This window comes from Lithobates pipiens, unplaced genomic scaffold (assembly GCF_037356315.1).
Source record: "Lithobates pipiens isolate NorthernLeopardFrog02 unplaced genomic scaffold, aLitPip1_a1.2 Scaffold_3, whole genome shotgun sequence".
NCBI lineage: Eukaryota > Metazoa > Chordata > Amphibia > Anura > Ranidae > Lithobates > Lithobates pipiens.
Genome location: NW_027507790.1, coordinates 65,663,291 through 65,691,111, shown reverse-complemented (window position 1 = coordinate 65,691,111; position 27,821 = coordinate 65,663,291). Strand labels below are relative to the sequence as shown.

Genomic DNA, 27,821 nt, shown 5'->3' with positions numbered 1-27,821 from the left:
TTCTACAATGTATTGACTCAGGAGGGCTAAAAACACCACACTTTTCACACATTTATTTGTAAAAAAAAACAAATTGAAAACCATTTATCATTTTCCTTCCACTTCACAATTATGTGCCACTTTATGTTGGTCTATCACATAAAATCCCAATGAAATACATTTATGTTTTTGGTTGTAACATGACAAAATGTAGAAAATGTCAAGGGGTGTGAATACTTTTTCAAGGCACAGAATTTGACCTGGCACCAGCCTCCTGCTGTCCTTCTATAGCAGAACTCACACTAGGGTAGAAGGAAGCAACAAAATGAGACAATCAGTTCTGCTGCAACATCCTTGTACTAGCATTCTGATAGGAGGAGAGAGCAGAGTGACATTGGCTCATGACACTGCTGCTTAATCTTTCACTGTCCAGTCAAAGGCCGGGGGGGGGGGGGGGGGGACTGTAAATGTTACTTCAGTGCAGTAGGGAAATTTAATCATGGTCTAGCAAGTGCTGTGCAGGAGGAGGAAACTGAAGGACTCTGTATAAAGACTGTATATAGGAAGATGTCCCTGAAGTTTTGCTGAAGTCAAGTCAGCGTCCCATAATTTCCCATCCCTATCCCAGTTATTAAGCCTCAATAAATAAAAAAACAAAGTCACTGACTGCTCTCTGACTCTGGGTGCTTGTGAAAATTTGGTGTGCCTGGCTGTGCAGGAGTGGGGTTTATCAGCAGTCCCACGGGACACATTTTGGGTGCATGTCTGGGATATTGCCCATGGTAACCTGCATGGCTGTTGCTCCTAGCAACAGGAATAATTGAGCTGGAGGACTGCATTGTGCTACCAAGTAGTGATGGACGAACGTTTCGCCCGGCGGTCGTTTCGCGGCGAATTTCCGACATTCGCGGTCCGCACGTTCGAACGCCTTTTTCCGTCGTTCGCCGCGGCGGACTTACGTGTTTAATGTATACAAGAACTTTAACCTTTGGTGACACGTTTATCATGTGATACAGGACAGCCAATTGAGACATGACAGCACATGGACACTTGGACATTCCCCCTAACCTATAAATACACCCGATCCGGTGGCCATTTTACATTCTTTCTTCTGTTACGATAGGGACAGGTTCCTGTGTGGAGTAGGGAGAGATAAACCACTAGCTATTTGGTACACAAAAGTTCTTTTCAGGACTGGTATAGGTGTTAGGTGTTGATAGGTTTGCTGTGCTGCTGATTCTTGCAGCAGCCTGAGTGTCTTTTGTTAGTTTAGAGAAAGGGAAAGGACGGTGTATGCTACAGGGACAGCCAGATTAGTCTTTCATCATCATCATCATCATCATCATCATTAGCTGTTACTATCAAGGTCCACAAAAGAGCTGTTCCAGTAACCACTAATCGTTCTCTTTTTTTGCCAATTTGTATAGGGACAGGAAGGAAGCAGTGTTGTCAGGCAGTGAGGGTAATTTTAAAGACTTGCTGTTATTATTAGTTCCACAAAGGTTCTTTTCAGGACTGGTATCAGTGGTACAGTAATAGGCTTGTACATGTATAATATTCTTTCTTCCAAATATAGAAAGGATATTATACTTGACTGCTGCCCTTCTGCTGCAGTCTGCTAAACATTCACAACTCACTTGTTCCACAAAAGTTCTTATAAGGACTGGTAACTTGGTATAGGGTGCTACGGTACATAGGCTTGAGTGCGGTACAGTCTGCTGTTCTGTAAGGACCGCTATCGGTCCACAATAGATAGGGTTGACGTGCACCACTGCTGACCGCTGCCCTATACTGCAGCAGTCCTTCAGCGGTATAGGGACTGACGTACAGTCTGCTAATCACTAACACACAACCTGCTTGTTCCACAAAAGTTCTTATAAGGACTGGTAACTTGGTATAGGGTGCTACGGTACATAGGCTTGAGTGCGGTACAGTCTGCTGTTCTGTAAGGACCGCTATCGGTCCACAATAGATAGGGTTGACGTGCACCACTGCTGACCGCTGCCCTATACTGCAGCAGTCCTTCAGCGGTATAGGGACTGACGTACAGTCTGCTAAACACTAATACACAACCTGCTTGGTCCACAAAAGTTCTTATAAGGACTGGTAACTTGGTATAGGGTGCTACGGTACATAGGCTTGAGTGCGGTACAGTCTGCTGTTCTGTAAGGACCACTATAGGTCCACAATAGATAGGGTTGACGTGCACCACTGCTGACCGCTGCCCTATACTGCAGCAGTCCTTCAGCGGTATAGGGACTGACGTACAGTCTGCTCACTTCCTTGACCCAAAAAAGCACACCGTACTATATGCCCCTACCCTCCTCTTTGAAGAGGTTGAGCGGTGTCATATTTCTACTGGGGCTGCTTATGATATCCCTGTGCTGTGCTGACTTCCTCCTGGGGGTTCTTATTATGAAGGGATCACACTATCCCTGTGCTGTGCTGACTTCCTCCTGGGGGTTCTTATTATGAGGGGATCACACCATCCCTGTGCTGTGCTGACTTCCTCCTGGGGCTGCTTACGGTGCTGCTGTCAGTGCTGTATGTCACGGTGCTGCTGTCAGCGCTGTATGTCACGGTGCTGCTGTCAGCGCTGTATGTCACGGTGCTGCTGTCAGCGCTGTATGTCACGGTGCTGCTGTCAGCGCTGTATGTCACGGTGCTGCTGTCAGCGCTGTATGTCACGGTGCTGCTGTCAGCGCTGTATGTCACGGTGCTGCTGTCAGCGCTGTATGTCACGGTGCTGCTGTCAGTGCTCTGTATTACGGTGCTGCTGTCAGATGCCTCTATCATGGTGCATGTGTCATTCCGGTATGTCACGCTGCTGGTGATCATCTCCTGCACCCTCTTCTTTGCCTACCCTGGTCCCTGACCTTCCCTCTCCTCCATTGCCTTCATTAGCTCCATAGTCCTGAATTGTTAGAACAATTTCCCAAATAAAATAAAAATGCTTGTAGTTATCGATCCCAAATTCACCTCATACATGTATTATGTCATTGTCCAGATGGTGGGACTACGTTTTACCCCCTAATAATTACCACGTGGCCGCAAATTCGACATGAAGGTTTGCAAAGTTCGCCTCCCATTGAAGTCAATGGGGCCCGCGGCGAACGTTCGGTTTCGCGAACGTTTGGGTCCGTTCGCATTTCGCTTTCGCGAAACGTCCCGTCGGAAGTTCGTCCATCACTACTACCAAGACCACTAAGGTGGTTAAAATGGGAAAATGGAGTTATGTGCCCTGCCAAACTGTGACTGTTGCCTGATTCAATTGCCATTTTCCATAACAACTGGTGGGAGTTGCTGCCGAGCCAGTATTGTGCTGCATACTCAGTTGGACAGACACTTGTGCTAAAAAGTGAGAACTGTGTTATGTGCTGTCACCTGTGGCAACCACAGCAGTCGATCATGCTCATCAATTGCAAAATGCCAAGAGGTCTGCATAAAGCTGGCAAAAGTGACTATACTGCAATGTCCTTCCGAGAACAGTAAAATGTGCACAGAAATGTCTGCTGTTGCTCATGGTGATCGAGTAAGCCAGTGGGTGCCTGCAGGAGGGGGTCTATCAGCTGTCCAACCATGGCTGATGCTAAGGACTGTCTTGACCCTGCTAAAATGGTGTGGCGTGTGTTACAGACTTTTCTGTTGCTCATGGCAACCATAGTGAGTGCTTACTGCTATTGATACGTGTGTACCCAGTGTTTGGTTGCCTGAAATGCAGGAAGTGACACTGGTGGACACTGGTGTGTGGCTGGAGCATTGACGGGGATTCACCCTTGGGCTGACCAAGGGGATGGAGAGGCTGTATCTGCTATGCCCTGGCTGCAGGAGACCCAACGCTTTGGTCAGTGCCTGGAATCCGGTGTGGTTACTGCGACGAGCCGTTTACCAAGCAAAATCAGCAGGAGCCGCTCACCTACAGCCTTGACCTGCAGTCAGGTCTATACTCAGAGAGGAGGCGGAAGGCCAAGAAGTGACTGCCAAAGGCGGGGTTGAGTTCTGAGGATGGTGACTCCCCTGCGAAGACAAGTGACATCAGGGAAGAAAGCTGGAAATCTACCTCGACCTGCAGCCTGGTTTAGAAGCTGATACCTGCTATTTCTGCCCAGCAGTAGCCAGAAGATGTCTCCAGAAAGCCATGCATCCTGTCAACCCCACCTGGAAGGAGCCATTGCAGGACTCTTTTTCAGGTGAGCCAGTGGGGAGCGGCAGTGGTGGGGTCATAAACTGGGAATCACCCACACTGCAAGCGGAATTTGGGCCCGTGGATGCAGAACGTGAGTAGTGGACATCCCTTAGCAGCTTGGAGGAGGAATGGGAGTGGGAAGACTCCCAGGAAAATTTGGAGGTGCTTTCCGAGGTGAAAGATGTGCCAGACTCAGCTGAAAGGACCGAAGGATCCATGTGTGAGGATCAAATTCCAGAACAGACATCCACAACCCAGACCAGAGGTGCTGAGTACAGGCAATGGGTAGTGAAATCACCCAAGATCTGTGTCCTCCCTGGGAAAAGCAAGCCTCGGGAACTGTCAAGATTTTCAAGGTTCCAGAGGGAGGCACAGGAGAGGATAGCACTAGAGTGGGTTTTCCACTACCCCTATGCCACCCAGAACATCATGGACATTATCGAGGACTGCCAAGCACAGTGGGAGGATGACATGGTGTGGGACTACATGCACATCCCCAAACCATTGCAGGGATCAAATAATGAACATGCTTGGACCCGGTTCCTAGACATTTGTTAAGTGTGGCGGCTGGGAAAAGGCCATTTACATGGACAGGACATCAGCAGTCCCTTTGGGGGTGCTACATCTGGAATAGGAAAAAACTATTCTTTTGGTAGGTAAAAAACTTTAAAATATGCATTTTATCTGTGTATTTAACAGTATACCAGGAATTTCGTTTTAAAGTGGAATACCAAATACACAGCTGAAAAAACATATACTGTATGGTAACTGTTTTACCTTACATAGGCTTTTTAATTCAGTTCAGTCAGTGTTGTTATACACACACCTTTTAAAATTGTATAGCCAGGAAGATCACTGTGCTATTTCCTACATCAACCCCAGGACAGAGAAATGTTTATTCTTTGGCAAACAGGCAGCCCAAAGTTGACTAGGATACTTTGGAAGTTGCAAAGCTAAAGCAGGAAAGTTTTACAATATGACGAAGGTGTGTAAATCACAAGACTTGCTGAATAGAGTTACAAATATTTTGCCAGATAAAACAGTGCACATGTATTTAAACTGTATACACAGCTGTTCGTTTATAGAACTACTATAAAATATCAAGTCAGTTATATTGATATCATATATGCCAACGTTTGCTTTCAAGCAAGAGTGAGAAATTCTTAAATGAGCGCATGAAAATAAAAAAACGTGATTTACATATATGGGGTGTGGATTATATGTAACCCAAGCTTGACTCATAGGCATGTGGTTCTTGCAGAAATAAAATGAAATCTTAGTATAAAGCTTTGAGCCTGTGACAAGTGGTTCTTCACTCATAAAGTCAACTTCCTCTCCTCTGCTCCCCACAACCTACAATTTTCACAGTTGGGGATAATTTTTTTTCTTTTAGTTTTTCCTCATTTCTGAATTTCTCACCTAGGCAAGGAGGACTTATTTCAGCTGCCCACAACCTACTAGGATATAAATGTGACCCTTCCCAGAAGGCTGTGGAGCCCAAGTATTGCATTGTTTGCAGCCTGAGTCATACTCAGGACCTATGGTACGTCTGTGCATGCGTGGGATCAAAGGAGCGTCATCAAGGGACCAGCTGTGCAAATGAGAAAGAGACAGCCAAGTCCCAATTTAAGATAGAGGCGCTGGACAGGACAAGCAGTAAAAGAGAGTTGGGTTAGAATAGAACAAGTAACCTATCTGTTTATCCTGCATTAATGAACGTCAAAGGAAAGTGGCATATGGAAGGTAAAACTCGTGAACAAGGATAAAGTTGGATAGATGGTCACTTCTCTTTCTAGAGAATTCTTCCATGTGTAGCCGTACCCCCATGGTACTGCTGAGTGTAGTAGTTCCACCTGTCACCCTGCTCAGCCTAGCATTCACCTCCAGTCACTCTCCAGACAACAAACAGTCCATCAGCTTGTTTTTGCTTGTTTTATTGAGGGTTTAAACTTGGATGGAGTAAAGGGAATATGGGATGCGCAGATCAATAATATTTAATTGATGAAAATGTAGATTGGAACCTCTATTCCACAGTCTCTAAAGCCCCAGACTCCTCCAGCACAATGCTTCTTGATGAACTGTTACTTCCTCTACTGTGCAATACTTGGTTCCTATCGCAGCTAGCACCTGGTTAGGTCCAACTCTGAATTAGGCCTAACTTTGTAGATTCGCCATTTGCTGGCAGGGGACTGCGTGCCCCTTTGGTGTAGCAACCAATAGCAATAAAAAATGTCCTTTTTTTGCTAGCTGTATTTAAGGGAACTACTGATTCCAGTCATTTCTGTGTGAACTCTGCCAGCCCTCCTGGCTGCAGCAGCCCGACTTCAATGCAAGTAACATCACAGTCTCTCCCTCTGGCTCTACATCCACTCCTGGCATGCCTTTCCCAGATCTCCCGACTGTGCCTGTCACTCACCGAACAACAGGTGAATTCTTCCTAAACATTTGCCCAGCAGTGTTCCCTGCTGTCCTCTCCTGCTCCTGTTCAGGATACCCCTTGTTTGGGTTGTATGGAGGGGTTTCCTTATATCTCTGAGCCCCGGCCCAAGGTCACCCCCCCAGACAGGGGGGCTCCCTCCAAGGCCCTGACAGCCTAACACTCCATCTCTCAGTTTATCCACCCGAACAACAACTCCTCCCCAGTAGGCTGACCCTGGGTATATCAAGGAGAGCTGCCCCCTGCCAATCTTAGCTGGGGTTTGGTCAGGGCTCCCTGAGACACCCCATGTCATCCCATCCCTCTTTCCCGCCTCCGTTTCTAGAACCTTTGAGAAAACCAGAGGGAGGTGCCAGAGAAATTAAGTCACATCAGTCATCTGCTGCTGCTCTAAAACACTCCCAGCCCCGCAGATCAAAACAAACAGGCTTAGCTTTCAGCTAGGCCTGCCTAAATTTACCTGCACTGTCCAAAAATCTAACTCTAGCACCTACCTAAGATAGAGGGTGCTACACATGGTATCAGATAGATTGTCCTATTATTAGACAAATTGTCATGTTATCAGGGACTTCAGCAGGTTATCAGAAATACTGTTTTCAAACTCCAGGACTTCAAGTGATTAAAACAAGCTCATGGCTTGGTATCAGCGGTCATTATCAGCTGTTCAGTAGAAGTGATTTGGGCAGATATAGACACTGTAATCAGAAGGGCCCCTACTGGCCGCCACCCATGGTGGTTCTTAGGATATTCTGTTCCTCCTCTGGGGAGCCCGGGACAGAGGTGAACTGGTCAAACAGTGAGATCAAGAAGAGAACGTCCATTCATGAATCACCTCTGCAAGTAATAAAGCCAGATCCACTGAGCATTTTGTCACTTTCAGTTTCAAAACTATCATTCCCTGGCTACTGTAGACAGAGAAGCAACTAATCAAGCACAAGCTGTGCTTAATTATTTAAAGTGGCGGACAGAGAAGACATTGGAGATCAAATAGACCACTGTGGGTTGATTTACTAAAGGGAAAAAGGCTGCTTTTTTTGCAAGGAAAGTTGCAATTTACAAAGGAATAAGCGTAGTGAATATGGTAAAGTTTCATTTTTCCAAAAATACCCAATTACCGTATATACTCGAGTATAGGTCGATCCGAATATAAGCCGAGGCCCCTAATTTACCACAAAAAAAATGGGAAAACGTATTGACTCGTGTATAAGCCGAGGGTGAGACATGCCTGTCCATCCCTGTGTGTCCATCCCTGTGTGTCCATCCCTGTGTGTCCATCCCTGTGTGTCCATCACTGTGTGTCCATCACTGTGTGTCCATCACTGTGTCCAGCCTACCTGTGTCCTGTGCCTCTTTGTCCTTCTGCAGCCTGTGTCCTTCTGCAGCGATCTGCATGTAAAAACATACGGCGGCCATGCCAGGATCGCCGCACCTTTTCTCCTCGTCTGTGACAGACGGCGGCCATTCCACTGTTCAAAAGCTGCGCCTCCGTCTGTGATAGGCGGAACACTCAATTTCCCAGCAGTCAGTGTTCCGCCTATCACGGACATCCTCTCATCCTCGTCCGTAGTATGAGGATGAGTGGATATCCGTGATAGGCGGACAACTGACTGCTGGGAAATTGAGTGTTCCGCCTATCACAGACAGGGAGGCGCGGCTTTTGAATAGTGGAATGGCCGCTGTCTGTCTGCACGACACGCTGATCGGGTAGACAGACGGCGGTGACTCGAGTATAAGCCGAGGGGGGCACTTTCAGCCTAAAAAAAGGGGCTGAAAATCTCGGCTTATACTCGAGTATATACGGTACATGCCAGAAAAAAACTGCACTTTTGCTTGCACATGATTGGATGATTGGATGTTGAAAAGTGAACTTCCTGTTTGTGTTTAGTAAATCAATCCCCAATGTCTTCATAAAGACTGCTGCTCCAGGCCTTTCAAAATGCATGCAGACACTCTCTTCTCTTGTTAATCTCAGTAGCGGCTACTCCAGGCCGCTCTAACTGCACAAATGCATAATTATAGTATCCAGCCTGTCCTACAAATAGTAGGGTGGAGGGAGATCGAGGTGCCAGCGTTTTTTGCAGAAAGCCCCCCCTCCCCTCCCACAGCTGCATGTGTAATGGGAGAAGGTGCAGCATTTAAAACAGGAGGGGCACTGGTATGTTCAAGACAGAAGATATGGAATTGCACAGGGGAACTTTTAGAAAATGTTGCTGAAGGTGAAAGTATGCTTTAAGCCATGTTTTAAGGCTCATGTATTGTACCCGTTAAAAGGAATTAAAATCATTGTTATGTTAGTGACTACTATGTTATTAGTGGGACCACATTTTTACTAAATGATGTCAATTTCTTACGTCTTCAAATGAGAGACACTTCTTTCTATCCCAGCATTCCAGGATTTCTGCGGATTTGGAAGTAACGTCAATGGTTGCATTACAGAGCTGCAGATTACTTTTCTTTGTCATTTCATGCAAAAAAAGAGGAGGCACAAATTTACAGCTGACATACAAGAATGTCATCTATGACAGAAACTGCTATAATGGTAGATGTTTCAGTATTCCATGACAGGGCCACTTTAAAAGCTATCTGTATATGGACAAATCTTAGAAAAGGAAATATATTAACAGAATGTTTGTGCCTGTTATTTCAGCCTAAATTGGATAAACCTAAGGTCATTCACAGTTACAAACACAGTTCATTATGCTTAGGTAACAAAATGTTACATTAAGATCGTAATGTTCTTTCATGGCTCACTTCAAACTAGTCACAAATCTTGTTCAGTTTTGCCTCGTTCCACTGAGTGGTTCGATTCGTGTTGGTTTGGTACGGTACGCTACGCTACGCTATTTTGAGTGTTTCCATTATGAAAGCTCTTTATACAATCAAACCATACCGCACCATTCATAGTTCTGCTTCAGATGTGGGGTCATAGAAAATGGTACGGTATGGTTAGGGCAGAGCTACTGGCATCACACGATCCATTCCACTGATTGGCGGACAGAAAAAACTTTGCTCACTTCAAAGGTATTTTTTCTAAACCCTCTATGGCCCCCAGCGGTCACACTTGCAGTGGAAATGCTCACCTGAATAGGCCGTACCATTCTACCCCTTCCGAACTGTACTGACCCAAACCGTTGGTCAGTGGAAATGAGGCATTTGTACACTTCTAGATAGCTGGTATGAGGGAAATGTTTGTCAGTAGCCCTAAAACAGCCTTTCTGAACCTTTAAATGCAGAGGAATCCTTGAAATACCTTTCCGGTCTCAGGAACCTCTGCTAAAAAAATTACTATATCTACAACTCATAATACATCAGTGTGAGGGTCACTGGGAGGAATGTTCCTTATACTCGGGGGCATTGGGAAGAATTATCCCCTTACAGATAGCTAAAAAGATGGTGCCAGTGGGAACTTATTTGGGAGGCAGAAATTGTTAATTGCTCAAGGAACCCTAAGCAACCTTTGATGGAACCCTAGGGATTCATGGCACCCTGGTTGAGAAACCCTGCCCTAAAGTAACATAATCATTTTAGCACTTGATTCATTTGCTATGTAGGACTAGGTGACAGTGTCTCTGGAAAGGACATTCCATGACCCAGGGGCGTCGGTAGGGGGTGGCTATTGGGGCTATAGCCACGAATCAGGGGCCCATAGCCCCGAGTCTCTTGCCACAGGGTTACTGCCTGACCAGCGGGTCATGGCCAGGGCTACTGCGGTGGGCGGGCTGGCTGCATGAGACAGGTGGAGGAGAGAAGTAAGCGGGCAGACAAGCAGAGATGACATCTCTCTGACCGCTGCACATTAGCGCTCTTCACAGCCGGGCCTCTTCAATGTAGGAGCAAGGTGCAGCAGGGAGTAGAGAGATGACAACAACATCGAGTTTGGCACAAACTCTTCCATACCTGGAATTGGTGGTTATCCTCAAAGGAGCTGCGGGGGGTTGAGGGGCCTTTTCCAGAGACACAATCACTTTTCACTAAATGGGCAAGGCATGTCCAGTTTTTAAAGTTCCCAGCCTATTTATACAAGCCCTCTTAACCACTATTAAGACAAAATTGGTTCCATACTATGAAAAATTATATTGTCTTTCTCGTGGCATGTAAAATGATATGCAGTAATACAGTATTGAACAAGCATCAGGAAGGTAAGAAGGCAAAAATGTCACCCTGTGAAAATAGAAGAGATGGAGGGGCTAATTGCCATAGCTAATGACAGAATCACGCACTTCACCAAGACCTAGGCTTGTTGGTTACATTATAAATACACCAGCAAAGACAATTGTAAGTAGCTGCACTTAACCTGTATGGCTGCTCAGTGGAGATGCTGACATTCACCACTAAAGCCATGGCTTACCATGTAATCCCATGGAAAATTTGCCTTAATCTTTCCTTCATCTATCCCCTGCCAACAGGCATGCATTCTTTGTTCTCTACAGTTTTCATTAGTCTTCTTATCATCCCCTAGTTCTTTCTCATGCTTTTCCCCATCAGTAGACAATATCTCTTTGGCTTGGAGGAACATTCTTGGACAACTATGTTCTCACTTGTCACCATTCTAGCTATTGCGCACTTTTATGGCAACAGTGATTGGTTTTGGTTTAGGTTCCCCATCCTGGCCTTGATTAGCCAGAAGCTGCAACCACCTTGCATTGCTTGGTCTGTAAGATATTTCTACACTCTTTGTAACCATGGCTATATCTCGATGTGTTCTGCTGTCTTTCCATTATTATTTTATATGTATAAAGTCTTTTATAAAACTTTATGGACAAAAAAAAAACGGCGCCCTGTGACTTCTATATACTTCCTATCTGGCATGATGCAAGATCTACGTGATGGATCAATGAAAAATATCAGAATTTTCTTCACAACAAAACACTTTTATGTTTTTTGTTTTTTTTTAATATCCAGCATAGGAAACATTTGTTTATAATTCTTCTTTTGGCTACAGGGCACTTTAAAAATTCAACAGCCACAAACGGCCAAGTATTTGGCAGGTACAACATGATTTCCCATTTTACTGGTTTAAAATACTTTAGAATAAAAGTATCTCCTTTTGTTTTTTTTTTGTTTTTTACCCGCTGATTCCCCTGCCATCAAGTGAGCACAGACTTTTTCTGCATTAGACAGTACTTATTAACATTACCTTCATCCCTTAAGTTCCAATTATGTTAGCAGTGTAAAGGCCAGATCCATCACAGTCTCCGTAAAATTAGCGTCCTTGTGTCCAGTATGAATGTTCATAAAATATTGTTTGTTTGCAACTGTTCTCTACAAGACTTATGGGAGCCGATCCAGCCGGCGGATTTCTAGCTTTTTTTGTCTGTAGATTGTTCAAGGATGTAGAAACCTGGTTCCCTACAGACACTTCACAGTAAAACAACGAAACTGAGCGTTTTAGTGATTAATTGTCAGTGAAGGAGCCAGAGGAAGTTTAAAAGTGGTCGCAGGGCTCTGGTGTATACCATTTGTACAAGCAAAGTCCTGAATGTTTTTCCATTAAAACCTTTAAAGGAAACTTTTACGGAGAGAAATAAAGAGAAAGTGATTGCTGATCTCTTTTTGAAAGTACTGTTTCCCTGACTGCCTTAAGCTTACCACACAAACTCCAATTGTACAATCACCTTTGGATCTATCAAAACTATGTGTAGTACAGGGGTCCAACCATTTGACCTTGTTGCTCCACTTTGGAAGAAGAGCAATTGTTTTGGGCTGCACATAAAATACACTAACAATAAGGACAGCTGATGAGTAGAAAAATCGAGCAGATCGCAATTTAACAATCACTGATATAGATAATGTACCTATCGGAGGAAAAAAACTTTTTCAATAATTTTTTTTATAAAAGTAAAAGAAGGCAACATAGAATTAGTGTGATGTTTGATGCCCTTTTGGTAATTGAACGCATCAATATCTGGTTGGATGGATGGTGGAGAAATTCTCCAGGTGCTCATCAGATATTTTGGTTCTAATTTTGCCCTTTGTGTGTTTCATCCCTGAAAATAGTTGTTCACAAATATAGGTGCTGCCGAAAACTAATGACATGAATAAGGCATGATTGTAAAGAGTGGGAGATTTTTCTCTTGGAAGATAAAACTTATAAAAGTCCAGTAAAGAGATATTGACAAATTTTTCTTCAGCCGCATTTGTTTGCTAAGTGTAAGCACATTTTTCCGAAAAAAATCTACCCAAAAATCAAAATTTTTAAGTTAATGATTTTGTGTTGGGCCGCATTCATAGCTGTCTTTGGCCACATGTGGCCCTAGGGCCACAGGTTGAACATCTCTGATGTAGTAGAAAGGCTGCCTAACTGGATAAAAATTGATTGAATAGATTGGGTAGGTCCTTATATTACACAGATTTGGTAAATCTAACGTTGCTTATACTAATATTGAATGGCCAGATTGTAGCAGGTAAGGAGAGCCTTATTGAGTTATTGGTGTGCGTTAAGCAGGCAGCTGGTCACATTACCAAATATCACTGGGGGCAGCAGACTAAATGTGGCCATATTTGGATCGAAATGCAGCTGGTTCAGCAGGGAACAACTGACTTTTGATCCATGTGTAGCCACTGTAGTTGATCAAATCTTGATCTACCACCCTGTTGGATAAAGCCTGCTTGTAGGCAGGTACAATCTATTTTCTTCAATGCAGGTGGCGCTCAACCACAGTGCCATTGCAGAGGGAGAGGAAATCAAGGAAATACTAGTTCCTCTATGGTTTCCTGGGTAATTGGAGCAGCTATCCGAACGGATGTTAGCTTCCCATTTGACTCTGGAGGCCATTTTGGGTCAGACAGAGTTTATTTAAGATCCTGGTTCCCAGGCTTGGTGTGCATTTTGCATTTGGCTAGAGTAGGGACAGATCAATGTATATAATCGTCAGCACATCATTTTATTGCAGAAAGCTCACATCACAAAAAGATGTCACTTTTTTTAATTATGTTTTAATTGGTGGATAGCAGTTTAAATATTGTCACATGCCTGACAAAGAAGTCCTGCATGGCTCCGAAATGTTGCACTTGGTCATTTGTCATGTGATCTTTCTGCAATAAAAGCTTTGGATGATATTTCATGATCCGTGGTGAGCTGGTGAATATATGCATCGATCTGTGATGAGTCCAGCTTCTAGCTGGCAGTTTCTGCAGCACCCCCTACTGACCAGCTAATTTCCAGGAATGTGAGTGATAGGAATATTGGCAATACCTAGAGTAGGGACAGGTCACCCATCTGTTAGAGAGAGGGCTTAGCATCTGGGAAAGGTTGATGAGGACTAGGGAGAGTGCAGGGACACGCTGTCCTACCTGGAAGCCTCCCCACTTGGGTATGGACCAGCCAGGTCCCATTCCGCTCCTCGAGACAGACACTGTTGGCACACCTGTGATCTTCTGTTACTGACTCCTTGATGGTGCATCTGTAAGTGCTCCTGGTTGGGTTGCCTACCCTTCCCATCAGGCTTGTTGTTTATTGCTGAACTTCAATTACAATATATTCCTGTTTCTCTGCATTTGGACTTTGGATGTTTTCACACTACTCTGCACCCACCCACATGCTCAATCAGCTGTTGCAGCCAATGCAGCCAATTAGTGTATTCTGACAGCTTGGCAGTCTCCCTGCTGTCAGAGGGCAATAGAGAGGATTCCTTCATCCACCTTGAATGTGTGTATGGAGGAATTGGTTCAGTTTTATTTGTTCAGCCAAATTAAACATGTATGGTAAACGTAAAGTGGATCTAAACCCGATTAAATAAATTTGACCTAAGCAAATATATCTGTAGTGTTTTGTTATCTCTCGCCAAGTCCCGTGTGTTTCTGCTGTTTCATTTCTCTGTTATCAGAATGATAACATCTGACAAGTTCTCCGAGACGGGAGATAAAAGCAGCCTGAAATTTGCTCTGTAAGTCTCTGCCTATGTAGAGTGGGGGTGAGTGCCATTTATCCAATCAGCTGTCTACCAGTGTAAGCCAAGACTATACTTACAGTGCAGAATAAGGAAGTAAAAATTCTAAACCATGTAGGAATTCTAAAGAATATAGAAGGGGAAAGACAGCAGATAAGCATGCAAAACTTATGTAGGAAGATTTGTTTCATCTCTATGTATCATCTGAGGCTGTTAAGTTCACTGGGTATATGTGAGGGTTTACATCCACTTTTAAATCTCACAATGCATTCATACAGATATATAGCTGCAAGCACGGGAACACTCACAGATCCAGAGGAGCACTGCAATTTTTCAGGTAGAATTCAAGACAAAAGGTGTATTTTTAAGGGTACTGCTTAGGTTCAATTAACATTTTTAGATACTCCCTATAACATAGCATATCTTCACATTCTGAGTTCAGGCCCACTTTAAATTTAAGAAAGTTAGTACATTTAATTTAAAAGACATTCCACAGAGACTGTACAATCATAATGGACTTAAATTATGTCTTAAAATGTTAAACTGTGGCCAGGCTATAGACACTCAAATATTTCATTTATTCTTAACAAGCAGTACATGAGCTTTAGAACATTCCCTACTGACCTCTACAGCTGCAGGCACTGTGGATCAATTAATTTTCAAATTTCAAAGCAGAAGCACTCACATAATTCTCTCTGCTGCTCCCCCTCCCAGCATTGACCTATCAGCATTCTAATCTCTAATTTAAACCCAGAGTGGGCACTTGGGGAGGGGAGAGCAGAATGAGCTGATTTGTGAATATGAATATGAATTATCTGCAGTGAACTAGATTAATTGTTCCCCAATACTTGCAGCTCCAGAAGTCAGTAAGGGTTTATTTTAAAACTAATTTATATTTGTTAAGAATATTAAAACGCTTCAGTGCCTATAGCCTGGCAACAGGTTCAATTTAAGTTTCTCTATGTTTGGAGGGGTACTAATAATAACCATGTAATTTTTATAAATTTAAAGGAGGTATATTAAGTCAATTGTTCTCATCTGTCACACATAGCTGTATGCATTAATAAGTTAACATTCATTAATTGTAATCTTTTTGAGGTCCACATTCTGTCTTGGTAATACAAATCTCTTTCTCTATACAGGCTCATGGAAATTTCACCAAATCTCAGGGTCACCCAGGTAAGCATGCATCTTATTATCTGGGGAAATGTGCACATACACTGTATATCCAAAGTCTAGAGGCTTTCTGGTAAAGATGAGAAATTCATGTATTTAGGTGATTTGCTGATGCGGGCCCCTTTACTAATTCTGCCAATTGGAAAAATTGGTCCAATGGACCCTTCCAGAGACTACGCCTGCCACCTTGCATATATCTGTTGATTTTTTTTATGCATACTTTTTTCAGATTGTCGCTGATGCATACCTCACAACATCAGCAGAAAGATAGACAACCTAGAAAGGAGAAAACCTGGCCCGTGGAGTGCGCCATAGTGAAAAGTGGATGTAGTTAAATTGCACTTGGCCATATTGGCCAGAGCCTAAAGGAACATAGTTAAATATAGTCTAAGCCTTCTTTCAGTACACACATGCCCCTGTCCTTGTGCCTACAAAATAGTAAAAAAAAAGTAAAATATCATAAGTGAGTTTTACAGAGACACATAAACCTAAAGGACCATTTTTTTTCAAATAAATGGAAATATGGACACATGGCTAACATTTTGTCTGATCCTACTTTCACAAAGAAGTCTTTAAATAGTTGGAATTTACTTAGCAACCAGCAACTGCTGGGACAATAAATACTTTGATCAGGTGTATGCAATATATAGTGTTAAACACTTTGTTACTTATAAGACAATGCATAGAGGGAAGCAATTAGCAGTATGTGTCAACGTGCCCCTTATATTGCTGGTAAGGAGGAGAAAAAGATAGTCATTGTCTTTGGCTAACAGGAGGAAGAAATGGCCAGTGTCGGTGGTCAGTGGGAGAATAACATTTTCAGTATTGATGGTTGGGGGGAGGAAAAATGTCCGGCATTAGGGCGGAGGAAAAAGTGCTCAGTGCTGGTGGTCAGATAGAGAAAACAAAAAACATCAATAAAAATCAACCAAAATAAAACAGAAAAAAAAGCACCCAGTGGGTGGAAAAGGGGACACCAGCGTTCATTGGAGGAGAGAAGGAGGGTATTGGTGCTCAGTGGGGGGAGAAGTGGGGCATTTGTGCTCTGTGAGGGGAAAGGGGGGATCCTGGTACTCTGTATGGGTAGAGGAGGGGCACTGGGGTAGAGTATGGGCACTTGTACTCAGTGGAAGGAGGGAGCACTGTTGCTCTGCGGAGAGAGAGAGAGACGGGGCACTAATGCTCTATGCAGGGGGGAGTACTGGTGCTCTGTGGAAGGAGGGGTGAAGAATTTATGCTGTGAGGAGGGAGAGGAAGCTCTAGTACTTTGTTGAGGGAGCAGGGGGGGCGGCACTAGTGCTCTGTGGAGGAAGTGGTGGGGCACTGGTGGTCTGTAGAAGGAGGAGCTGGCAGAGAAGGGGGACACCGGTACTCTAGGAGAGAGAGAAGACACTGATACTCTGTGGAGGCACTGGTGCTTGGTAATGTTAGGGTTGGGGTCATTGGTGTTCATTGGGGATCATTGGTGTTCAGTGGATTACTTACCAGTTCACGCTCTTCATCCCACACCACTACCTCCCATTACTAGAACTTTAATGCTTATACTGGGCAGGAGATCACTACGCCCCACAGAGAAGAAGACAGGTACAGGAACGAGCATTTAGTCTGCAGTGGGACACGAAATTCAGGTGTCCTGCAAAAACTGCAACTGTTGGGAGGTCTTCTGACATGATTACCTCAGTGCTGTTTTCCGCATCATTGAATTGTGAGTACAGGGGGCTATGGTGACCTGGGATCTTTATTAATGCTGTTACTATACTTAGGCAAACCATCAGTTATATTCATTTAATATAATACTGTATATATGGAGTACATATCTCTTTATGCAATCATAACTGATACTTTCCAAACTGTGTATCTTTTACAATGAAAGGTAAAACACTGCAGAGAAATTATGGTAACCTAAGTAAAGCTTATCCAAGTGTTTATTTTCTCTGGTACAAGAGTTTATTTTGTTATGAATGATTTGGCATGTATCATGAAAGTGTATGCAAAAAAAACTGAATATTTCATTACAGCCCCGCTATGCAGCCCTCTCCGTGTTTTATTCAGGGCTTCAGTAACGCGAAACCTTATGATTAACTGAAATATGATTTTCAAAGAACAGAGTATCAGCACATGTTAAAGCAGCTGGCTCTAATGGCAAGAATAAAGAAAAAGCACGCTTTTCCTAGGGTGGCCCAGGACAGGGTTACAGCAGGCCGGGGACAAATATGAATAGCTAAATTCTTAGTGATGCAACAGACAGTGGATGGATGGATTCGAATTTATGTTTTATTGAGGAATATGGATGCGTTTTTGACATTTGTCTTTCTCTTTCACTCTCTCTCTTTCTATCTCTCTGGTCTCTTCTCTTCTCTCTTTTCTCCCACTCTCTCCCTCTCTCTCCCTGTCTTTTCTCTTCTCTTCGATTCTCTTCTCTTCTCTCTCTGGTCTCTCTCTTCTCTCTCCCTCTTTCTCCCTGTCTCTTCTCTTCTCTTCTCTTCTCGTCTCTTCTCTCTCTCTCTCTTTTCTCCCACTCTCTCCCCCTCTCTCTCTGTTTCTTCTCTTCTCTCTATTCTCTCTCCCTCTCTTTCCCTGTCTCTTCTCTTCTCTTCTCTTCTCTTCTCTTCTCTTCTCTCTCTGGTCTCTCTCTTCTCTTCTCTCCCTGGTCTCTCTCTTCTCTCTCCCTCTCCCTCTCTCTCCCTGTCTCTCTCTTCTCTCTCCCTCTCCCTCTCTCTCCCTGTCTCTTCTCTTCTCTTCTCTTCTCTTCTCTTCTCTTCTCTTCTGTTCTCTTCTCTTCTCTCTCTGGTCTTGCTCTTCTCTAGTCTCTCTGGCCTCTCCCTTCTCTCTCCCTCCCTCCCTCTCTCCCTGTCTCTTCTCTTCTCTTCTCCTTCTTCTCTTCTCTTCTCTCGTCTTTCTCTTCTCTCACACTCTCTCCCTCTCTCTCCTTGTCTCTTCTCTTCTCTTGTCTTCTCTCTATGGTCTCTCTCCTCTCTCTCACTCTCTCCCTTTGTCCCTCTCTCATCTCTCTATCATAGCTGTCTCCCTGTCTCTCTTCTCTTCTCTCTCTCTTCTGCCTCTTTCATCTCTCTCTTCTTACCCCCTTCTTGCTCTCTCTCACTCTCTCTCTCTCATCTCTCTTCTCTTCTTTTCTCTCATCTTCTCATCTCTCTCTCTCTCTCTCTTTCTCTCTCATTTCTCTCTTCTCTCACTTCTGCTCTCTCTCATCTTTCTCTCTTCTCTTCTATCATCTTCTTGTCTCTCTCTCTGTCTCTCTCTCATTTCTCTCTTCTCTCTCACCTTTCTCTCTTCTCTTCTTTTCTCTCATCTTCTCATCTCCCTCTCTCTCTCATCTTTCTCTCTTCTCTTCTATCATCTTCTTGTCTCTCTCTCTGTCTCTCTCTCATTTCTCTCTTCTCTCTCACCTTTCTCTCTTCTCTTCTTTTCTCTCATCTTCTCATCTCCCTCTCTCTCTCATTATAATATCCCCTATGTTCTCATTGTCACTTTTATCTTTTACATCATTACTAAAATGGCATAACTGCTGTCACAGGAGGTAGCATGCTTGCTATCAGAGATTGAAGTGAAAATGAACCTTTGCAGTACTTCCAAATGTGCCTTGAATTGTGTTTTTTTTCTATGGCTTTAGGGCAAGAAGATTTTGCAGTGACCTTTGTTGTCCCCCTACACCCTGTCTTAATGTAATTGTTGAAGTTGGTGCTTCTTGAACATTTGGTGGTATTGAATGTATTTCTAACAGACACATGTAGGACTTACAAGTACATTACCAAGAATATCACCCCTCTGCGCACCTTTATACAAGCACGCACACTTCCACCCACAAACACACACACACTTTCCAATGCTTAGAATGAACCCTAATGCTGTGTACACACGAGCGGAATGTCCGACATAAAAAGTCAGACGGAAGCTTTTCATCGTATATTCCGATCGTGTGTATGCCTCATCTGACTTTTTTTTTCTAAAATTCTGACGGACCTAGAAATAGAACATGTTCTAAATATTTCCGACGGAATCAATTCCTATCGGGAAAATCGCTAGTCTGTATGCTGTTCTGACGGACCACAAACAACGCATGCTCTAAAGTAAGTACGAGACGGAAGCTATTGGCTATTGAACTTCCTTTTTATAGTCCCATCGTACGCGTTGTACGTCACCACGTTCTTGGCGATCAGACTTTGGTGTGATCGCGTGTACGCAAAACAGTTTCAGCGGAATTACATTGGAACGCCATCAGAAAACCTTCAGAGTTTATTCCGACGGGAAAACCGGTCGTGTGTACAGGGCATAAGTAAACAGTTTATAGTTTAACGCATGGGAGAATTTTCACATTTCCTGGAGCTTCCTGGAGTTGGGCTGTAAGAGAGTTCTTATTTTTTTCAATTTATAGAGAAGTTTACTGAATGCCCAAGAACATCTGTAAATGTAATGTAGCACTAATCCCCGAAGGAGCTGCTGGTTAGTTTTGGGCTTACCGTTACCTCCTGTTTTCCTCGTTGTACGTCTAGGGGTTCCCGTGGTAGATGGCCCAGTAACTTAGAGACTGACAAATGATCCGCTTGAATGGATTTTATTTGCAATAAACGTAGACAATAAAACAGTCTCTTGAATTGGGATCAGAGGGTTGGAAAGGAAATTCAGGTACTCTGAAGGAGGCATAGTGATTTCAATAACGGTAGTAGAAGCAGTGTCCATCTGCTCCAAAGTGGTCTCCTCGGCAGTTGCAGTGGTAGAAGCAGTGGCATCTCTCAGGGATGTCAGTGATGACAGGTGTCACCACAGTGGAAGGCCTCACCAAAGGGACAAAGATGGCTGACTCGTCGGTTGTCACGCCTGTGGCACAGTCCACACGGTGGGCTGCTCCACTTTAAAGGTGTACTCTCCACACCTTCTGCACCTTGCAAACGATCGAGGGTTGAAGATCAGGCCATCACACTTCCCGCATAACATGCCAAGGCCCTCGATATCTCCAACAGTATATAGTACGAACCGCCCCTGCGGCAGCAGGCGAATGCCCGTGTCTGTGAGCACGGTACTGGGCATCTGCATACCTGTGGAACACCTTCCAGTAGGTATCCTGGGTCCTGACACAGATTGCACTCCTGGAGCACGGTACATTCTCAAAGAAAGAATCTTCTCTCCAACACTTTGAGAGAAAAAATCAACTGGTCTCTTCTCCTTCCGCAACACACTCTCACGCGGTGCCTCATGCAGGAAAAGAACAACTCAGACTCTTCCTACTGGAATGCTTGGGCTGCATAACTTTGCGGGTTTTTTGGCAAGGGCTCCTCCCACACTTACGCACCTCAGTTAAAGTCCGAGTAACGATGGCGCTGATGGCACAGTTCAAAAACACAACCCTCTGTCCTATGCTTTACCACATGTACAGTTCTTTGCAGGGTAACAGTAAATCCCAGACTGCGAGCCCCCACATGTAGAACTAACCCCCGAAGGAGCTGCTGGTTAGTTTTGGGCTTACCGTTACCTCCTGTTTTCCTCATTGTACGTCTAGGGGTTCTCGTGGTAGATGGCTCAGTAACTTAGAGACTGACAAACTACCTGCTTGAATGGATTTTATTTGCAATAAATTTAGACAATAAAACAGTCTCTTGAATTGGGATCAGAGGGCTGAAAAGGAAATTCAGGTACTCTTAAGCCCCGTACACACGAGCGGACTTTTCAACATCCAAAGTCCGACGGACTGATTCCGTCAGACTATTCGATCGTGTGTGGGCTGCAACGGACTTTTGATTCACCAAAGTCTGACGGACTTTAGAATATGGAACATGCTTCAAATTTTCCCGACGGAACTCCGCCGGACCCGGTCCCTTCGAAAAATTTGACGGACTAAAACCGACGCTAGGGCAGCTATTGGCTACTGGCTATGAACTTCCTTATTCGAATCCAGTCGTACGTCATCACGTTCAAATCCGTCGGAGTTTAGTGTGATTGTGTGTGGCCAAGTCCGCTCAGCCGAAAAGTCTGTCAGAACTCTGTCGGAACTCTGTCGGAACTCCGGCAGAACTCCTTCGGAAGTCTATCGGACATAAGTCCTCTCGTGTGTATGGGGCTTAAGTGTCAAGGTCAAATTTTTTGAAGAACTTGCTTACTTTGACTGCATCCAGAGAATAGCCATTCGCAAATGGATGATCACTCAGGTTGGACAGTCCCTCTCTCACAAGGCCTAGCAGCCAATAAGGTGCTTACTCAGGAACAAGTCTCTGCCACAGACGTTGTTGTAGAATATACAAGATAATATCTCTGCCACAGACGTTGTTGTAGAACACGTAGGAAACTAAGCTTGAAACACTTGTAGGATACCTGGTTCTTTCAGCCAGCTTGGCGATATCCACAAGACCGGATTCTCTTGGTTACTTCAGCCCTTCCAGGCTCTTACTAAGAAGCCAACCCATACGTAGTCTTCCTCTGAAGAGTCGTCCCCTGCAATGCTTGAAGTCACTGGGTCTCTCCTGAACCAGAGACAGCACCCTACCACCTCAGAATCCTTCTTTTAGTTTCCTTGAGTTTAGCCAGCCCGAGAAATTAAAGTCGGGTGGATCCACACCCCAGGCCATAGCCTTCCTGGGGGCTGGTCAGGAGGACCAGGACCATGAAATCAGTACATCATTCTGGACTGGAACCCCAAACCATGCGACGTCCGCATCTTAAGTACACTCTCCCAGAAAGCACAGCAAGAGCCCCCCTCCCATTGGGTGGGCTCCGAGAGAGAGTAACTTAAGCACCTAACCAGACCATAGTTCCATGCCTTTATTACAGAAGAGACAGTGCCCCCTGTGGCCAGGCTGAACATCTCCAGTCCAGTCAGACTGATGCTGGAGTCCAATTTAGATAATTGCACCCAAACCAAACGGCGATTTAGGCAATTTTAACTTTGGAAAAATGCATAGCGCATGCTCTTCAGGAGCCGCCGCTACATGTAGTCTTCGGTATACAGTACATTCAGAACAGTATACTGTATTTCCACTTAAAATATATTTTTACTCAAATTGAATGTAAATGTACCAGTGTAAGTACACAAGAGTGGTAAGGATGACACAGAATCACATAATCAACAATGAAAAGTACCTTTGGGACCTTTTTTTAGCACAATTATAGTGTTTCTTTTGATATCCTTTCCCTTTTATGTTTTTGGTAATAATTTAATAATAGAGACAAAATTTTATTTTATTTTTGTGCATGATTTTTTAATCATGACGGTACTTTGTTGTGATGTGTAAATGAGGGGAAAGGGTTAGTGACATGGGATGTTGTCATCATTGTTGCTTATTCTATTAATCTGTATCATGCCAAGGTAAAGATTTCCTATATGAGCAGCACTTTAAACATTGCAGCTCCCATTACCATGCAGTTGAGTTGAGTTGAGTTGACCTTGTCGCTGTACATCTTGTAAACCATCACACATTACGACTCTGTTAGAAGATCCTATAAAAAGACTGTTTAATTACAGTACTGGTTAGTATGTCTGTGTTTAAAACCCCATGTGTGACCGCACAGTTTCATGCATTTTAAAATAAAATGTTATTTTATGACACATTATTATTTTAATAGTTATATAGAACAAGGAAACATAGAAAAGTCACTGCAGAAAACGATCAAGACAAAAACCAAGTACAAAGAGACCAAGTTATCCATCGTGTATGCCCCTTAGCTTACTAGAGTTTATTTACTAGATGAAGCTAAGATGAACTCCAGGCCAACAGCTAAATGTACAGGTACAGTATAGTTTGTTTTAGTTCCTAATAGTTTTATCATTTTTTTTAAGCTCTCCTAAAATGTACACAATCGTCGGTTTGGTGTTCATACTATTTCCAATTGCAGATAGATGGAATGTACAATGATTTTGTACATATTTTCTTTATTTTTATTATTATTCTACAGGACTTATATAGCACCTACAGATTGTGCAGCACTTTATAACATGAGGGCAGACAGTGCAGTTACAATACAATTCAATACAGGAGGAATCAGAGGGCCCTGCTCGTTAGAGCTTACAATCCAGAAGGGAGGGTCAAGTGATACAAAAGGTAATACCTGTGGGGGATGAGTTGATGATGAATAAAATAAAAAATACAGTTGTTAGGTGTGGACAGGATAGGCTTCTCTGAAGAGGAGAGTTTTCAGGGATTGTCTAAAAGCAAGCAGAGTAGGAGATAATCAGGAAGATTAGGGTAAGGAGTTCCGTAGGATGGGAGAGGCTCTGGAAAAGTCCTGGAGGTGAGCATGGGAGGAGGTGACGAGGGAGCTAGAGAGCAGGAGGCCATGGGAGAAATGAAGAGAATGATTAGGTTGTGTCAGGGCTGGGCTCCGCTGTTGGTTAATTGCCAGTACTCATTGTTCCACAGTGGCTCACTTGTTGATCATCTCCTGCTCGTCAGTCAAGCCTACAGCCAGCCCCTTCTGGCTATTTAAACCTCCTGGTTCATTTCTTCAAATGCCTTTGCCTGGTCAACATATCTTGGGACTCTCTGCTGCATTCCTGTTGAAGACTTGCCTGTCTGACGTCCCTTCTGGTTCCTGATCCTGTCTGCTGCCTCTGACTATGCTGATCTCTGCGTTTCTGATTTCCTGGCTTGTTCTGATTACCCGATTTGGTCACTGAACCTTGGCTATGTTTTGACTACATTTACCAGTTGTGACATTTTTACCTGTAGCGCTTGGTTGCTACTAGTAACTAACATTCACCATGCCACCCTGCTGCCAGACCTCCATCTGTCACTTCTGAGACAATGAACAGTCATTTACGTTGTTTTGTTTTGTTTATTGGGGGATTGTTGGTTGGGGGAAAGGAAATATGGGATGCCCATAGAACAATTGCTTTGCCATCATATTTAAGAATTAGAACGAAGGTTGAGCTTTGGAGTACTAATGTACATATAATATCTACAGTCACTTCCCCTGCATAACATCATGCAGACTATTTCTCCTCCTCTGCGTATCTCCTGCAGACTGTTGCTCCCAGGACTTCCACCCTCCTGCACAAACTTCCACTGTAGATTATTACTTTTCCTGTCCAATCATCCTCTTTTGACAAAAGAGACCAATCTGAACAGTCCCAGTTGCTGGCTAGGTTTGGTTGTACTGTTACAAGGGCCAGAGGTCTGCAGTACCTCTCCCCAGCAACTTAGTAATTTAGTAACATGTGCTGATTGGTGGACTACTGTCCCCAGATAGTCCGGCCTACAAATCCTGTGCCCTTAGGCTGCAGGGATTTGACACTCTCCCCACAGTCTTTTCTCTGGCCTCACACCCAGATCCCCTGGCATGTCTCATCAAGAAATCTACTGTGGCCCACTCACTGACCCTCTCCTGCCCCAAGTCCATGATGGAGAACTTTAACTGGACGTACATTCTGACAGCTTCTCCAGGCCCTTTGTTTCAGAACACTTCATCCATGAAGATGAAGCTCTCTCCTCCGCTAGGCCTCGCACCCCCCCCCCCCTGCTGCTGCCTAGTACTCCATTCTAATCGTCTCCCGGCCGACAACTCCTCCCCAGAGGCTGTTACCTCTGCTTATATGGAAGGCTTGCCCCCGGCCAATTCCAGTTGAGGATTGGTCAGGGCTCCTCTCATGAGCTGCCTGCCACTCCAGTCCTAGGCCCTGCCCCTCTTCCAGAACAATCTTCTTGGAAGCAAGGGAGGCACCTCAGAACTAAAGCACAGGTGGTCACCAACCACTCCCTGCCCCTCAGATCAAGACAAACAGGCCTAGCCTGAATCATAGGCCTGCCCAAATTTACCTGTGCTGACAGTCTCCCTCACAAAAATCCTCACTCTATCACCTACCTATGGTAGAGGATACTACATACCATTTTATTAAAAGGTGTGATTTTTACTGCATTTTCTGTCTCCGTCTGTTTCATGGTTCCTGACAGTAGGCGAAGGCCATGAATTCAGAAGATGCAGGCAATCCACCTAGTGGTAATAATTTTTCCAGGTTAAATGAGCAGGATCACCGCATGGATCAGTTTTCCATAACGTTACAGACGCTTCTGATTCACACTGCACACCTGGGTCCTCCCACTGTTGCTGTTCCCGTACAACCTTTGTTGCAGGCTGTCCCTGCTATTGTTCAAGTCTCTGTGCAGGCACCCGCCTCGAATATTACCTCTGTAAGAGTTATGTCTGGTTCCGCTCCACTTCCCCAGCGATTTGGGGGCAATCCAGTTCAATGCAGACGGTTTCTTAACCAGGTTGGGATATACTTTAAGATGCTGCCTCAGGCGTTCCTCACGGACAGAAGCAAAGTAGGCTTCATTATTTCTTTGCTTTCTGATAGAACATTGGCCTGGGCAAACCCTCTATGGAAGATGCAAAAAAAACATTGTTCTGAGTAACCCAGAGTTTGTGGTATCCTTTAAATGGGTATTTGATATTCCCGCATGCTCCATTTCTGCTGCCAAGAGCCTCATGTCCATCAAACAGAGTACGAGAACTGTTGCGGATTATGCCATTAAATTCCATACTCTGGCAGCAGAGGTCACCTGGAACAATGAGGCCCTCGTGGCTGCTTTTTCTCATGGTCTCTCAGATAACATCAAAGATAAGATAGCAGCCTGAGACATACCTACAGATCTGGAGAAGTTGATCACGTTTGCCATTCTCATTGATTCTGAGAGAGACCATCCTATAGCAGATTGACAGCCGGGAAGTGGTTTCTTTATCCTGACTGGATGACAACTTTCAGGAAAACATGTCGCTGCACGTGCAGCGTGGAGATCACTGGTGCAGCGTGTCAGTCTGACACATTGCATCTCCGATCGTGGTAATGAGCCTCTGAGTGAGGCTCCTCACCACGTGATCAGCTGTGACCAATCACATAATATATATACTGTGCTGCATTACTAATACTCATCAATTAATGAAACCTGTGCTATAAAACAATACAAATGAATAACATAAAAAAGTGTCTTGCAATAAAAGATAAATATACTATAAAGTGCTCATGCTCCATGAATCACACACAGTCCATAAAAATAAAAATGAATACAAATAAAGTGATAAGGTGTCTTCATGCACTGTGTACGAAACCCCCCCCCCCCCCCCTCTCCTTTTCAGTTGTACCACCACTTTAAGGTCTTAAAGGGTAAGCTTATAGTTGTTATCAGCAGTTAGTTGGGATCATCCTTATGTCTCCTATTAATATACTGGCTGCTGTATGCTGATGCTCCACACTGGTCACCTCCTGCTCCTGATAAAAGCCCAGCTTTCAAAGGATATCAGTATCTCCTGGTCACTTCCACCAAGCCTCCTCACATATGTCACATAGGGAAAATGATAGAGGCATACAATAGTGTGATATCATCTGAGAAATGTTTAATCTTTAAAAACACTCAAAATACATTCAACTCACATTAACATAATAAAAACATTGCTTGTAAAGTGCTGTAGTGCTGTGGTAGGGGGCCTGATTGTCTGACGTGTGGGAAGCAGGAAGTGCTCCTGGGAGGAGCCTGATTGTCTGATGTGTGGGAAGCAGGAAGTGCTCCTGGAAGGAGCCTGATTGTCTGACGTGGGAAGCAGGAAGTGCTCCTTGGAGGAGCCTGATTATCTGACATGTGGGAAGTAGGAGGTGCTCCTGGGAGGAGCCTGATTGTCTGACGTGGGAAGCAGGAAGTGCTCCTGGGAGGAGCCTGATTGTCTGACGTGGGAAGCAGGAAGTGCTCCTGGGAGGAGCCTGATTTCTGATGTTTGGGAAGCAGGAAGTGGTCTGGAGAAGAGGCATAGGATATACTGAATACTGTGAAACCAGGGCTGCAGAGTCGGGATTCAGGTGACCCTATCCCCCCTCACTACTACAGTACTTTAAAAGCATGTTTTTATTATGTAAATGTGAGTTGAATGTATTTTGAGTGTTTTTAAGGAATAAACATTTCTCAGACGGTATCACACTATTGTTTGCCTCTATCATTTTCCCTATGTGACATATGTGAGGAGGCTTGGTGGAAGTGAACAGGAGATACTGATATCCTTTGAAAGCTGGGCTTTTATCAGGAGCAGGAGGTGACCAGTGTGGAGCATCAGCATACAGCAGCCAGTATATTAATAGGAGACATAAGGACGATCCCGGCTAACTGCTGATAACAACTATAGGCTTACTTTTTAAGCCCTTAAATTGAGGGTAAAACTGAAG

General features: G+C 44.2%; 1 protein-coding gene across 2 annotated transcripts in view; it reads left to right on the top strand.

Annotated features, from left to right (window-relative positions):
- ADGRD1 (adhesion G protein-coupled receptor D1) overlaps positions 1-27,821 on the top strand; it is an 843,751-nt gene that overhangs the window by 16,764 nt on the left and 799,166 nt on the right. For both annotated transcript variants that reach the window (XM_077461779.1, XM_077461778.1), the window contains exon 2: positions 15,634-15,670. In XM_077461779.1, the coding sequence (XP_077317905.1) occupies positions 15,634-15,670 (37 nt within the window). The remainder of the gene's footprint in view (positions 1-15,633; positions 15,671-27,821) is intronic.